Below are 14,583 nucleotides of genomic sequence, written 5' to 3'. Positions count from 1 at the left end.
GGGCAGGGCACTGGCTGTTGCAGGCGCTGGGAACACAATGGCAAACAAGACAGTGAGCTCACAGAACGGGGCAGGCGTCCTCGTTGGCCCCGTGGGGGTGGGGTGGAGGACTGCTTCCTTGAGCAGAGGTCTGAAGTCTATAAAGGGGGCTTCCTAGGCTGGAGTTGGGGAGGGGTTGATCCAAGGAGCTGCCTTGCCAGGACCCTGGGGCAGGGAAAGAGGCCGACATGGCCAGCAGAGTGTGCCCGGGGCTTCAGGCCACAGTGAGGGTTCTTTTTGAGTGAGATCTCTGCTCATGGAGTGAGATGTCACCAGGGCTTTGTAACTGCTCGGACAGCCCCAGGTCTGAAAGGGCAGAAGATTTGGGAGGCTTTGTTTCTCTGATCTGCCTCCCCAGCTGCCCCCTACTTTTAAGATGCAGCATTGCATCATCAGCCAGAAAACCTAGTCTGGAACATTCTTTCCCCGGAGTAGGGAGCGACTGTCCTTTGCCCTCTGCTCAGAGGGTTTTCTCTGTGCCTAGTGCTCCCGAACGTGGGGAGAAAAGGCAGAGTTTAGATTTGGCGGAATCCAGCTGCCAACTTGCCTTGTCTCAAGTTGGACCCCAGAGCTTCAAGTGCGCTTTGTGGGGCTGGCTCGGAAGGGTTGATGAAGTGTTGGCTGTGAACAAACCTCCACCAGGAGCTGCCGCTTCTCTGCCGAGTGAACCTGCCAGCTCACGCGGCAGCTGTCCCGTGTCATGGAGCCATATTGTTTTCACTTCCTTCCTCTGCTCTGGTCTTGGTTTTGCTGGTGGCCGGACTTTTGTAGTCTCTGCAGGGGGAACTGCATCCCAGATTCCGTAATTCCAAAAAATGAGATCCCTGCCAAAGGACTGTTAGATTCTTCCAAGTTTCAGGCACGACTGACTACAAAGCCAAAATTGTCAGGTTCAGATCACAGCCCTCAGGGACGGCCCCAGCCCACAGCAGCCTCCTCACACCCTCAGCGGTGGGACCTAGCCCTGGGAGAACGGGGGGTGTAGACAGCCTGAAGAAGAGGCCTCAGCGCTTTCCTTCTGCCTTTCTCACTTGGCTTCGTGGGACGACACGGATTTTGTTTTGCTTTGTTTTTCCTGGAGTTGAACTGGAGAGCAAAAACCAGATTTGCCTGGTCTTTCCCCCTGGGAAGTGCTATGTGCAGTGCTCTCCCAGGCAGGACGCCCTGTCTCCACCTTCCTGAGGAACCCGGTGAAAAGCGCCCCACCAGGGTGTCTGAGGGGGTGTGTGCTGTCACGTCCAGGTCTGTCCAGGCCTCTGGGACTCATGCCTCCCAGCTGATGCAGACAGTCATCTGTCTGATAACTGGATCTCCAGGCTGAGTTCATTTCTGTGGCCAACGGAATATCCACCTAGAGGCCAGGGAGGGTGGATTCGTACAAGTCCAGGCAGGTGTCCTGGGAGCCTTCTGACGCCGTGCTTTGGGGGAAGGAAGGGAGCAGTGGGTTCTTGTCGCTTTTTGCTCGTGTCCTCTCCTGCTCCCCTCCTGCCTCTTTAAGGATACACCAAGTCTCTCTCTAGCAGGTTTTGTCAAACTGGTTTTTTGAACTGCTGGCAGTTTAATGTGTGAACCTTCCTTCAATCTCCTAAGGAGATAGCCCTTTTAAATACTTCACCAGTTGTTTTTTCCAGCACCATGGCTGGCTTCCAAGATAACTACCCTGAGCACTTCGTTCATTTTTGTGCTGAATTCCTGTATCTGAGGCATGACTATCCCCCTGGGTCTTTGTATTGAACATGGAGTCCCGTCCTCACCCGCCAAGCAGCTTTCATTGGATGAAAGTTGCCTTGATGGACAGTTGAGCGTAAGTGATTCTAAAAAGCACCTCGGGGGTGTTTGACGCCTGTCCTTAGTGGTCTCACCGAATGCCCTGACTCTCCGTCCTTGCTGGGCTTTCTTCAGTGTCCCAGGTGTCCTGCGGCCAACTCCATTCTGAAAGCATGTGTTGCTGTGGCTCCAGGCCCTTGCGGGGTGTAGTCCAGCCCTTCTCAGGCTCACGTTGGGACAGCGGGGGGGGGGGGGGGGGGGGGGGTGTCAGGCGCCTTTTGGATGTGGAAGCACTTGGGTCATTGGCTTTCTTCTTCAGGGGCACCTTGGTACCACGCCACACGCCCAGGTGCTCTACAGACCCACAACCCACTTGTCCACATCAGAGGGCAGAAGAATTCCCTGCTAAAGTGTAATGAGGTGTGGCCACCAGGAGGCACAGAGTCCCATTGTTTGATTCTCCAGGGCCTTAGGAATCAAACGCAGGCGCCTCTGACGCAAGTTGGGGATCTAAACAAGCACAGATTCCAAAACCTTGCCGTAGTTTGTGGCTCCCAGCCTGCGGAGGCTCAGTTAGGTGTTTGGCTTTTAGGGTTCTCTCGAGGCAGGAGAATCTTTGCTTGCAGTTGGGTCCATGCACTTTGCTTGCAGATAGTATGGAGCTGGGTTCCAGCTGGGAAGGGGCAGGGGTGCGGAACTTCTTTCTGGGGGTGCTGGTTTGGAATTGAATAAGAGGCCATAGTTTCATGGGACTTGAGGTGCACGCTGTGAGAATAGAAAAGCAGAGACCAGCTGTCATATTGAAACCAACTACCAGGTTAATGTGGGGAGGGGAGCATGTATAGAAAGATAAATTTGGGGCAAAATGAGGAGCCAGGCCAAAAAAGGAAAGCCTGAAAGTAGAAAAAAAGACTTCCTGTTTGTGATTTTGCCCCATCATCTCTTTTTCTCCCCAAGACGTGACTAAACAAATCTCAGCTAAGCCAGCTCAGACCCTTGTGAAATGCAGGAATCCCCGCCTCTGCCCACCTGCTCCGCCTCCCATCACCGGGCACAGGCAGGCCCAGGAGCCTCACACCTTTTAATCTTACAAGGAGCTTGTGGTGTGAACATGTCCTTTCCCCTTTGATGAGACTCCTCACTTGTTTGGTGACCAGCTTCCTGTTCACCTGGAGCAGACAGCAGAATTCCCATGTGGCTGTTTTGCCTCCTTCCTCGCTGCTCTGCATTTTGGCCTCTAAAGGGCCCAGGGCAGCGCTTTGGGAAAGAGCCCTAGGAAGCCTTTGATGAGTTAATGCATCAGGCCTGTGGGGCCAGCCAGATGGCCCCAGAGGGGAGGTAGGATGTGCCTAAGTGATGTTTTCCCACAGCGAGCACCCAGACAGCTGTCCCCTGGAGGGAGAGTTAAGGACCTTTTACAGCCCAGCATGCCACACTCTTTAGCATGGGTTCCCCCAGAGTCACAGCTACAAAGGGATCGTTGTGGGGCCCGTGGAGACCCGCTCTCTGTGGAGCAGCTGATTGATGACCAACCTGAATTTGGTGTGGCAGCCCTCCGGGGGCGCCTCCGCTTTGCCCACCTGATTGGCAGGGGATGGGTAACTGGGGGTGATGGTTGCTAAGCAGCCTGGCCTGGACGTTATGCCCGTCCAGGTCGAATGAATAGCTGCACTGTTCCAAAGAATGAGGGGGTTTTGGCCTGTCCCAGGGACTTTTTGGAGAAGAGGCCTAAGAACTGCTGGTCTTAGAACAGAGCCTGGAGGGTAGGGGGTTGGTGGCCTCCCTGTGCCCGCCTTCTGAGACGTCACCTTGGTGTCAGGTTGCACCGTGTGAGTGGCATACACAGCACTGCCCGGCTGCCTCCATGTGCGATTGTTACTGTCTTATCTCCTCCCTCACTGACCAAAGCGAGGGGACACAAGATCCAACCTCGTGAGCACAGCTTCTGCCACTGTGATCATGCCATTTCATGGCACCTGAGACCCCGACCTGTGTTGAGGGGCTCGGTTTCTCCAGAAATGGGGAGAACAGGTATGTTTTTACCATTGTGCATTTGGGGCAGCAGAAGCAAGGAAAGTAGGTGCTCACCCATGTGACCGTGGCCAGAACTGGATTCTCTTGACTACGACACACAGCACATGGGAGTCTTAGTTCCCCAATGAGGGATTGAACCCATGTGCCCTGCATTGGAACCACTGGATCAGCAGGGAAGCCTTTACTTTGAGCAGTGAGATCTGGAGCGGTCTGATGAGAAACCTTTGCCCCTAGGGCTCTGTATACCTCCAGAACGGAGGACACGGCATGGAAGTGGGTGCTGGGGGCAGGGGCTTGCATGAAAGGTCAGAGAGAGCTTTCTTTGGAGAGACGGAGCCCGTGTAAAGAGAACCAGCAGGTGAGCTGGGAGACAGTCAAGCTGCCTCGAGCTGGGCTGTCCTGAGGGCGGCGTGTGACTCACTGAAGGCCTGCGGCCTGCCTGCCCCCAGTTCAATGAACTGCCCCTGTGATAAAGCCTCCCTTTTTTGCTGAAGCTGAAAGTAAGAAAAATCTCTTGGGAGGAGATAGTCTCTTGGGTTTTGGTCTTGAGATTCTCTAGCCACCTCTTGTTTCCTGGGCGCCGGGCAGAGGTGCTGTGTTCTGAGGTGACTGGCCAGGCCCAGAGGAGCAGTGGGCAGGGTCCAGGTTTGCAGGTCATGGCTGGCTGGCTGCTGGTTGCTCTCCTCAGCGTTGGGGGTGCTGGTCTCTGCTGGAGGCCGTGGAGGAGAAACTGAAGCAGATGGCTGGAGCATCCAGGCTGCTCTGATGAAGGAAGAAGGGATATTTGGAGGTTCAGGGGTCTCAGGACCCCCAAAGTGTCGGCTTGCTCTGTGGGTTCCTTGCAGTGCTTCCACCTTTTCTCCTTCCTTAAAAATCCTGAGTGGTGTCTGAGGAGAGTGACTCTGGGTCTGGAGCCCTGCACTTACTCCTTGTGTTTCTCTTTTTCTCTTGCAGGATAACCCGGAAGTAGAAAAGCGAGATCCCCAGGAATTAGTTGGTGAGTACCCTGGGATGGAGGGTGCCAGGGGCAGGTCTCTGAGCCTCACCCAGAGTCAGCTGGCTTCCAGCTACGCAGGCAGCTTCTCTCTGCTTCAGCCGAGGCAGCAGCTCAGCTGAGAGCCTGTCTCTGGACTCTGACTCTCAGGGCCTTTGGCATTTCCTAAGACACCTGGGTGAGACACCCAGGGAACAGTTCTTCTTTGACAACTGTATGGTGCATTTCATGGCCACTGGTCAGCTGCCGGTGTTGTCAGGAGGGACTCGGGCCCCTCCAGCGGGGAGCTTGCCCTCCTTGTGCCCGGCGCCTGTCCTCCGGCCCTGGACCCCCGCGCGTCTCCACTGGCGTGCTCCTGGGCTCAGGGCGCAAATGTGGCCTCTGCTGGCTTGCTGCTGTGTCCCCGGGAGGGACCAGGCCTCCCAGCCCTGGGGCCTGGGGCCCTTTGTGCAACTGGCCAGGGTGGTTATGGTTCTGGAACACGGCCCACGTGTCATCCCAGCCCCGCGTTAGCCCATCCTCTTCAGCCTTTCAGAGGTCTCTTGACTCCTTTCATTTCTGCCATGGACTTTGTCCGGCAAAGGCTCCCCCAAGGCCTGGCCCAGCCTCACGTTGTGGGGGGTTGGCCCTCCCTCTCCACGGCGAGACTGCCCGTCTCTTCCCGCCCACTCCATTAATCCTCACAAAGCGGAGTTCCTGCTCCCCTCTCCCAGATGGCGCCTTTGTGGCTCACTCGCCCTGCCCGGGGGAGCCCCAGGCTGGAAATGCTGTATCCAGCAGCCCCTCCAGCCAGTCCTTTTTCTGGACAGGATGCCTTCACCGGGGCTGGCAGGTGGGGACCCATTCTGGTTGTTGGGAACACCATTCGTGATATTTGTCTCCTGAGGGGAGGACTGGGTAGGGCCCTGACCACGTGGAGCAGCCCAGATGCTCGGCGGGATTCTGCCCTTCAGCCCCAGGTTTGCTGATGAATGGGGTATGAGTCTTTCTTCTCCTATTAAAAAACAAACCCATATTTTCCTAAAACCAAAGAGCCTGATCTTTGGAAAATGGCACCGGAGGGGCAGCGCAGTTGGCTTCACGGGCAGAGGGAGCAGAGCGCAGCCCCCGGGAAGCCGTGGCCTTCCCCGAGCAGGCTGTCCACGAGGCCGGCCCTAGACCGCAGCCTCGTCCTCCCCTGTCCCTGCTGTTCACTGCAGGACGGCAGGGGCGGAGCCGCCCCCCAGGAACGCAGCCAGGCAGCGCTCTCCGCTCATGCTACTGGCGCTCACTTGGCAGGAATGTGTGTGGGCTTCAGCCGTCTGGGCCCCAAACTCGTCCACAAACAGCTTTGACTTTTCCTCTCCTTGTCACTGTTTGAAAGCAGCTTTGTGAGGGGTAGCACACAGAGCAGAACCCCTGCCACAGTCCTGACGAAGGACGTCCCTGTGACTGTCGAGTGTTCCCTGTGCCCGTCCCCTTGCACATGTTTCCTCCTCCGGCCTCGGGCAGGCAGTGATCTCTTTTTCTTCACTATAGTTTTGTCTCTTTAGAGTTTCTCATAAATTGGTTTATTTGTTGGCCTCAGCACTACTGGCATTTTGGGGTGGATAATTCTTTGTTGTGGCGGCCTGGCCTGTGCGTTGTAGTGTTTTAGCAGCATCCTTGGTCTCCACCCACTAGAGACCAATAGCAGCCTCCTCTCCCTGCCAAATATGACAATGAAAAATGATTCTAGATATTGCCAAATGTCAACTTGAGGGCAAAACTGCCCCTGCCCAAGAACCATTAATACAAATGGACTCATTGTTTGTTTGTTTGGTCTGGCTTCTTCATTTCCCATAATGTTCTTAAGACCCCTCCATGTTTTTGAGCATATCCATAGTTTTTTTTTTTTTTTAATTGGTAATATTATTTCATTGTGGGGTTACACCACAGTTTCTTGAATCCATTCCCCCATAAAGAACACGGGTGAAACTTGAAGCCTCCTAGTTTGGATTCCTCTTCCCATTTCTCACTGAGGAGGTGGTGGACGACCTGCAGAGTGGTTTCCGCTCATGGCGCCCTAGTTGTCCCCACCTTTGCCTGGGCTCAGCTCCTTCCATTCATGCCTCTGGATGGAAGACTCAGGTTGCTCCACTGGTGTGGACAGCATTTTCACTTGTGTAGACAGGCCCAGGTTTAATGGAGCAAAGGGGAGCAGAGAAGCTGGCTAAGGGCTCCCCAGCTCTGTAGCTGCTTGACAGAGGGGAGCGGACACCCAGTCCTCCCCTCCAGGTGCCCTGCCAGCGGCCCTGGAACAGTGGCCCCAGAACAGTGGCCCCAGGATGGTCATCCACTTGAGTTCTCCGTGTCTGTGCTGAGGCAGAAACTCCACCCACTCCTGCTTCCAGCCCCACAGCACCCGCCAGGCATGCCTTCACTCCCGCTGTTACAAACACCCCGCTGACGAGCCACTCCTGTGCAGATCCATGCCTGGCAGCTGTGGATACCTGTGCTGCTTTGTGAGGTGGGCGTGCACCCAGGGTGAATCACGCTGACACAGGCTTCTCAGAGCCTGAGCACGGTGCCCGCCCAGAACACCCCCGCAGACCCAGAGCAGCCACAGGCCTGGGCTGCCCCCGAGGGCCTGGACACGCGTCTCAATGTGTTTCCAGGGAGATTGATTTGAGGCTCTGTGGCAGCGCCAACAGCCCTATGTGCGGGTCTCATTTCTTCTGCTTTAGATGCATTTTGAGACTTAGAAAGGACAGAGTTGCAGGAAGATTGCTCCTGAAATCTGCGAGAGAAACTTTTACCGTGTTTCCTGAATGTGTCCCTTCATTCCGTTGCTCCCGAGAGGAACTCTCTTGTTCCCAGCCCAGTTCTAGCCCACGAGCTTGGGAGGACCTCCCCCCCACACACACTGTGTACCACTTGGGTGGTTGGGTTGCTAATGGCAACAGCGTCACACCCTGTTTTTCCAAAAGGCTTTCCTGGCAAATGCCAAAGGGCACTCTTTGTTTCTCTGTCACGTGCACACACACACTCCCCACCCCAGGGAAGCCGTCTCCCCCTGCTGTGCAACCAGAGCCTGCCCTGGCCCTCCTGGCTTTTGGTGCTGATGCTTAGAAAACGCGAGAACCAGCACAGCCCGGGTAATTCCGCCCTCAGCCGGCCTCTGCAGCCTGCTCAAGCCTCGCCTCGGGCTTAGCACTCCTGCCTCTCCCAAGGCTAGGAGGAAGGAGGAAGTTGGGATGAGATCAAGGTGTCACCCTTGCTTCAGGAGGCAGGAGACGGAAGGGGCTGAGCAAAGAGAAGCACACAGTCCCATGGTGGAACGTGCTCCCAGACTGCACTGGTGTCTCGGTCCACAGCAGGACGACATACCTATGCCCTGCTCCTGGGGCACGTCCAGGGAGACTCCACCAACAGTGAGAACCGGCACGTGTAGCCTTGTTAGGAGATGGTCCCTGGGCTCGAGCTCCAGCCTCAGTGTGTGCAGTGCCGTTTGGCAGCAGCTGAGAAGTGAAGCTCAAAGCTTAAATCAAAGTACCTTATCTGCTAAGAAAATATTAATCCAGCCCCGGGAGAGAAGGGAAAGGCTCACCTGGCCATCCCCCGGCAGTCTAGGCGGCCACTCGGGGCTGAGAGAGTCCCGCCGGGGCCGGCACATGTCGGGTAGCCAGTGAGTACTTGCTGGGTGTTAGTGGTGCTGGGTTGTTCATTCTTTGCCTTCATCCTGCCCCACCCCGCTCCGCCTGCTGTTTGCTCATTGTATAGCCCTTTTCATGAGCAAACGTCTTAAAAAGCACAGACAGAATCTTACAACAAGCAACGCATTGTCTGGGTGATCCAGAGCACGACTCTGCAGTTGCCAGGGTGGCCGGAGGCAGCAGGGAGGGGAATGGTGGGAGAGAGAAACTTGGGTGGGCAGGGGCACATCGCCAAGGGAATTGTCCCTTGGGGACTGTGGGTCTTCACTTCAGAATCAGGCCTTTTGTTCCCAGGAATGAAGTGGACTGAGTGAGGTTGATTGGTTTACTGCTGAAGGACCCGAAGTTAATAACCAGCAGGTCATTTTGTATTGAATAGATGTCATTTATGTACAAAGCAGTTTTGAATGCTGAGTCCCGAAGCCCAGGGAACCCTGAGCTTCTGGTGGACCCTGGGTAGCAGAGCCTGAGGTGGAAGGACAGCACCAAGCAGCTCTGAGTCTCCAGGACCCTGGGAGGGTGTTTCAGGGGCAGAGCCTGTGGGAGACAGAGCCGTGTGCGGAGTGTCTTCCCATCCCTGAGCTCATGACTTCACGTTGGTAGCTTGAAATTGATTGGCCATGATGGGAGAATTCACACCAGAGAAAGGGACAGACGCTGCAAGTCGTGGGTCTGCCCCTCGCACCTCCCAGCTGGCCTTAAGCACTCATCAGCACCCCCAGGACACAGTCTTTCCTCTGGGCACGGCTGTGATGTGGCCGCTCATGCCCTCTGCCTGAACTGCTTGCCCCACCTCACCTACCGGCTCCTTCAGGTCACTTGAGTTCAAGCCAGATGCACCCTCAGAGGGTCACTCCGCACGCCTTGTCTTACACAGTGTGGCCCTCCTTGAGCACTTTGCGTGCCTTTCTTATCTTGGACGGTATTTTACTGTCCACGTCGGGCCCCCCCACCCTGACCCTCCCTCGCACCCACAGAACTCCTCTGTTCTCTCCGCAGCCTCCTTTTCTGAAAGAGTCCGGAACATGTCACCTGATGAGATCAAGATCCCTCCAGAGCCCCCCGGCCGGTGCTCTAACCACTTACAGGTACGCGCACGCTCAGCTGCTGAGGCCCGTGCAGACGAGGAAGTCTGGGCGGGTGTCTGGCTGGGTCTGACTTTAAGCGGCTCCTGGAAAAGAAACAGCCCAGGTGGGAAGGAGCCTGCAGTCCTGGTGACCTGGCCTAGGCCGCTCGCAGGAGCCAGCTTCGTACCCCCGGCTGCCTTGCAGCCTCAGCCGGGCGCCCGCCTGCCCCGGGACACTGCCAGCAGAGCAAGCAGCTCGCCTCTGGGCATCCCGGAGCCAGGGAGTGTCTCCCAAGGACCCTGGCTGAGAACCTGAGGGGTCGTCAGAATGTAAGAGAAACGAGTAGGAGTGCAAATACACGAGTATGTAAATGCACACGCGTCAGTCCTCATGTTCCTGAAATGGCAGTTCATCGGCTTCTTGTCTGACGATCCCTGTGTTGCAGAGATGGAGCCTGGAGTACAGTCTCTCCCTCGGGAGCAGGCCCCCAGGCTGGCCTTAGTCCTGGCCTTAGTCCTGCCTGTCAGCCTTGGTGGCCGTTTCTCCTTGTCCCTCTGCGTGTTCCCCTTTGAAGGGCACCTTGTGAAAGTAGGGCAGACACCCACGGCTGCCCCGGAGTGGGGCCTCTGGCTACGCCCCAAGCCCTCGCACACGCTGACGGATGGGTGACTAATGGGGCCTGCGGCTGGGAATGTAGCGACCTGGGTGGGTGCTGAGCGGGGCTGGGCTGCAGCGCACAGTCCCTTCTCTTCCTGGAAATCCCTTCCCTTTGCTGTCTCCCCACCACCGCCGCATACCACCCCACCCCCGGCCCTGTGTCACTCACACTCCAGGCAACAATCCACAGCCTGCAAGGACAGTCCAGCAGTCACCAGGCAGAGATAGCCGGCCCCAGTCTTCAAGATAAAAATGTTTCTCCTTTTTAGATCCTGCTAGTGGCAGAAACCATGACACTGAGCAAAGGTTTTAGTTCCCCTGAGATAGGAGAACCCGGCTGACAGCCGAGGGCACGCAGGAAGGTCATCTGTAAGATACAGCTGTGCCTCCACCTGCCGAGCCTTCTGGGTAGGCCTGCCTCCATCACCCGCAGAGAGAGGACATGGAGGCATGCGCTCGGCTTCTCTCTTCCTGGCAAACGTGTTACAGACCTCTCTCCCCAGCTCAGTGCTTCCCCTGGGCAGTCTTGACTCCTGACAGGAGTGGGTCACCTTTCCTGATGTCCCAGAGGACCTCACTCAGACCCCCCCCCCCCCCCCCCCCGCCCACCTCCTCTTGCAGGTGAAGAGTACCCCAGGTGGTTTCCTCCTGGACAGTCTGTGTTTAGCTGCCACTAGTGGGGGAGGCTGCCAAGAGACCCTGCCCTGGGCCAGCACCAGCCTCGCTGGGTAAGCCTGCTCCTCCTCAGAGGTGGCCCTGCCCTGAGGCTTGGGTTCCTGGGACCTCTTCACTCCCCGGCAGCCCTGACACCATCTGTTGCTGGCATCGTCTCCGTGGGCCTGGGGGCACCTATAATGCTGGCCTGGACCCTGCCCAGTGGCTCTCTGGTTTCCCATTGAGCCAGAGCAGGGCTTGAGGGGAGACTGGATGAGAAACAGGCTCTTGACCCCCAGCAGTGCCTCTTGGTAAAGTGGCAAGGACTAGCCAGCTGTGAGTCTACCCTCAGAGGACACTGGGGAGGCTTGTGACACCTTTCCTCCTGCCTTCCCAGGTCTCCTGCTGGGTCTTAACCCCATGTTAAAATTAAAATCCAGCATTTTCAGCCCCTGCCTAGCAACGCTCACTCTTGAAGCTTCTCTTCAGATGATTCAGCAGCTGATCCCAAGTGGGAATTTGTTCACTGTCTTCTCCATGGCTTCTCTAGCTCCACCTTCTTATTCCTCCCGCTGCTGACCACCCGGAGGGGATCAGGAGAAAGCACAGCGAAAGCAGACTGGTCTCCGTCTGTCTCGTCTGCGCTGGGTGGAGGAAGACCGTCTGGCCAGAGCAAGGCTTCATGGCTCCCCCACATCCTCATGTCCACAGCACGTGTGACCACAGGCTGGGATTGTGAGGGGTTCTGTCACTGTCGTCCTTCTGTCTCTCTTCCGTAGGACAAGATCCAGAAGCTGTATGAGCGGAAGATAAAAGAGGGAATGGACATGAACTACATCATCCAGAGGAAGAAGGAATTTCGGAATCCCAGGTGAGTTTTCTGTGAGCCAGCATGGGGGCGGTCGTAGGGGTGATGTTGGACTGGGGACAAGAATGGCCCCAGAGAGGTGGCAGAGAGGGGCCCAGCTCAGATCCCAGCTGAGCCCAAAGGGACCATCACCCTAACTGCGTTAACCTCGCTGAGGCTTCATCTACCGTTGAAGAGCCGGGCAGCACGTGCAGAGGTGCAGAGGGGAAGCCACGAGACACGAGCTGGGCGGGGTCTGTCTGGGCTCTCATTCCTTCTGTCCTCCTGGAGCGCATGACCTCCTGAGGCCTTAGTGTCCTCGGCTGTACGAGGAGAGGATTGTCTCATGGTCACCACAGGTCCTCCTACCTCGAGAAAGCTGTTGACTCTATGCAGGTTTGACCAACAGACCTGTGTCTGGGTCTCACTACGTCCAGCGTTCAAGCAAGTGACACACCCAGGAAAGAGCCTCGTATGCCGATAGGCAAGAGCCGCCCTTGCTCCTGTGGGCCTAAATGGGGAGGCCCCAACCCACCCCCACAGACTAAAGGTCTGACGTCCAGTTGAAACCTCATCTTGACACCATACTCGCTCTGGCCGCCGGCCCCAGTCCTTCTCTGTGGAAGGTTGGAAGGCCAGAAGTGACTTTTAATGTCAAGTCAATGGACATTTGCCCTCCCACCTGGAAGCTTGCTTAGAACAATTCAGCTGGGCTAAAGACTTGGTCTGCACCCAAGTGCTAAATGGTTCTGATCTCTTGAAATTTGGTGCTACCCAGGGCCATGGGCCTCGGGCTCTCTTAGTGCCTTGTGGTTTTGTTCTTTCAGCATCTATGAGAAGCTCATCCAGTTCTGCGCGATTGATGAACTCGGCACCAACTATCCAAAAGTACGTGCCACCTGCAGAGGCGGGGCGTGAGGGAGGGGACCCAGGGCCCTGTGCCCTCCCCACTGGCTTCAGCCTGGAACCACGGAAAGACCCGTGTGGCACAGTGCCAGCAGAGGAGAGCCGTCCCCATCGCTCCTGTTTGAGCCCCGGGGCCTCTGGTTGGTTAGGGGCTAGCGTGGGCTCGCCGTGCCCTGTTGGTTAGGGGCTAGCGTGGGCTCGCCGTGCCCTGTACGTCAGCCCGTCCACAGTGCTGCTCTGCCCTCAGTGTCCTAAGAAGGGTTGGCTGGAGACGGGATAGCAGCTGTGCCTCCTTGCCCTTGGAGGCAGGAGACTCCAGGCCAGGAAGATCCATGGAAAGACTTGGGGAGAAGCATGTGGTTTCTGAGTCATTTCTATTTACTGGCCCTTTCTGCAACTCTGAACTTTTCTTTTTCAGGATATGTTTGACCCCCACGGCTGGTCTGAAGACTCCTACTATGAGGCATTAGGTGGGTAGCCGTTCATCTGCCCGCTCACCCATCCATCTGTCTGTCTCTCCAGTCATTAGGCAACACAGGTTTCAGGGTCTCCTCCGTGTTCGGCTATGTCTGAGGAGCTGAGCATGCAGCCTTGAACCATCCAGATCCCCGTCCCTGATTTAAGAAGCTTACAACACAGTGAAGAAGACAGGACCAAAGGAGTGATTCCAGCAATAACGAGCAGGGTGATGAGGATGCAGGCTGGGCCACCTGACTGAGGGCCGGGGGAGGGTGGACGGCCTCATGGAGGACGCCGTGTCCGAACGAGGTCTGAAGGTGCACGGAGGCGGCCGAGCAGGCGTGGGTGGGTCCCAGGCAGGTGGCCAGCAGGAGTGCAGCGCTGCGTGCAGGGGCCCGCTCCCTCGGGTGCTAGGTCCCAAACCAGCGGCCTGTGGGCCACCAGATACGGCCTGTCGGTGTGTGTTGTTAGGCCCGTATAAGTTCTGTCTTGCTTTAATTTGAATTCAGTGCTAGTGCTTTATCTAAAAATCCAGAGACTTCTCTGGTGGTCAGGTGCTTAAGACTCCGCACTTCCGCTCTAGGGGGCTCGAGTTCGATTCCCTGGTCGAGGGACTAAGATCCCACGTGCCGTGCAGCTAGGCCAGAAAAGAAACAACGTAAATCTAAGATCCTAGTTGCTGAGAATGTGGTTACCCTAGGCCAGCATTCCCCCGTGGCTGCACCCTCCAGATGGGGTGCACAGCCCCAGCTTCAGGGCCTTTGGAGTGTGAGGCTCCAGCTTTGTGCGGGCTGAGGGCTGGCTCATGACTTTACCCATCACAAAGAGCTGCTGCAAACAGGAGCCCCGGGAGAACGGCAGGCAGCAGTCCGGGGTTCTTTGGCCTGAGTTAAATCTTCTTGTTTAATCCACTGCTCTGTAACTGCTTGTCCTGTCTTCGTAGCCAAAGCCCAAAAGATTGAAATGGACAAGTTGGAAAAGGCCAAAAAGGAGCGAACCAAAGTAAGTGATGGGTGGACATCCTGATGAAGGGGGGGCAGCTGTCTGGGGTACATGGGTCCTGCAAGCTGAGCCAGGGGGCTTCCCTCACCCCCACCCCACCCCCACCGCTGGTTCATCACCCAGTGACACTCTGAGCAGCCTTAGATGTGCTGGATTTTAAGCCTCCATGACAGCTTGAAGACGCTTCCCGGGCTGCTTCCGCTTGGTTTCGGGGTCTTAATGTTGGCTGCGTCATGTCCCCTTCCCCCCACACACACCGTTAGAGCTGCCAAGCCCTGGGGGCTTTCTCACTTTGGGCCCATCGACGGTCTCCTCTGCCTGAACGGAGGAAATACGGACGTGTTCCTCCATATCCCCAGGGCGCTCTGGTCTGTGCCATTCTTGGCTTCCAGCACTGGCCTCTTCTGCCCGCCTGAGTGCTTCCGTGTACATCCGGTGGCCAGGTGACCCCTCCCATCAGGATCCTGAGCATGCTGCTTGCCT

At 56.6% G+C, this 14,583-nt stretch overlaps 1 protein-coding gene across 5 annotated transcripts in view; it reads left to right on the top strand.

Moving 5' to 3' along the window:
* Positions 1–14,583, top strand: part of SAP30BP (SAP30 binding protein) — a 32,477-nt gene that overhangs the window by 16,514 nt on the left and 1,380 nt on the right. For all 5 annotated transcript variants that reach the window (XM_070479956.1, XM_070479957.1, XM_020885844.2 and 2 more), the window contains 6 exons: positions 4,795–4,837; positions 9,508–9,596; positions 11,666–11,757; positions 12,561–12,621; positions 13,058–13,109; positions 14,042–14,100. In XM_070479956.1, the coding sequence (XP_070336057.1) occupies positions 4,795–4,837; positions 9,508–9,596; positions 11,666–11,757; positions 12,561–12,621; positions 13,058–13,109; positions 14,042–14,100 (396 nt within the window). The remainder of the gene's footprint in view (positions 1–4,794; positions 4,838–9,507; positions 9,597–11,665; positions 11,758–12,560; positions 12,622–13,057; positions 13,110–14,041; positions 14,101–14,583) is intronic.

Source organism: Odocoileus virginianus, chromosome 17 (assembly GCF_023699985.2).
Source record: "Odocoileus virginianus isolate 20LAN1187 ecotype Illinois chromosome 17, Ovbor_1.2, whole genome shotgun sequence".
NCBI classification, from domain to species: Eukaryota; Metazoa; Chordata; class Mammalia; order Artiodactyla; family Cervidae; genus Odocoileus; species Odocoileus virginianus.
The sequence above is the reverse complement of the archived record's forward strand: the minus strand, read 5'-3'. Positions and strand labels throughout refer to the sequence as shown.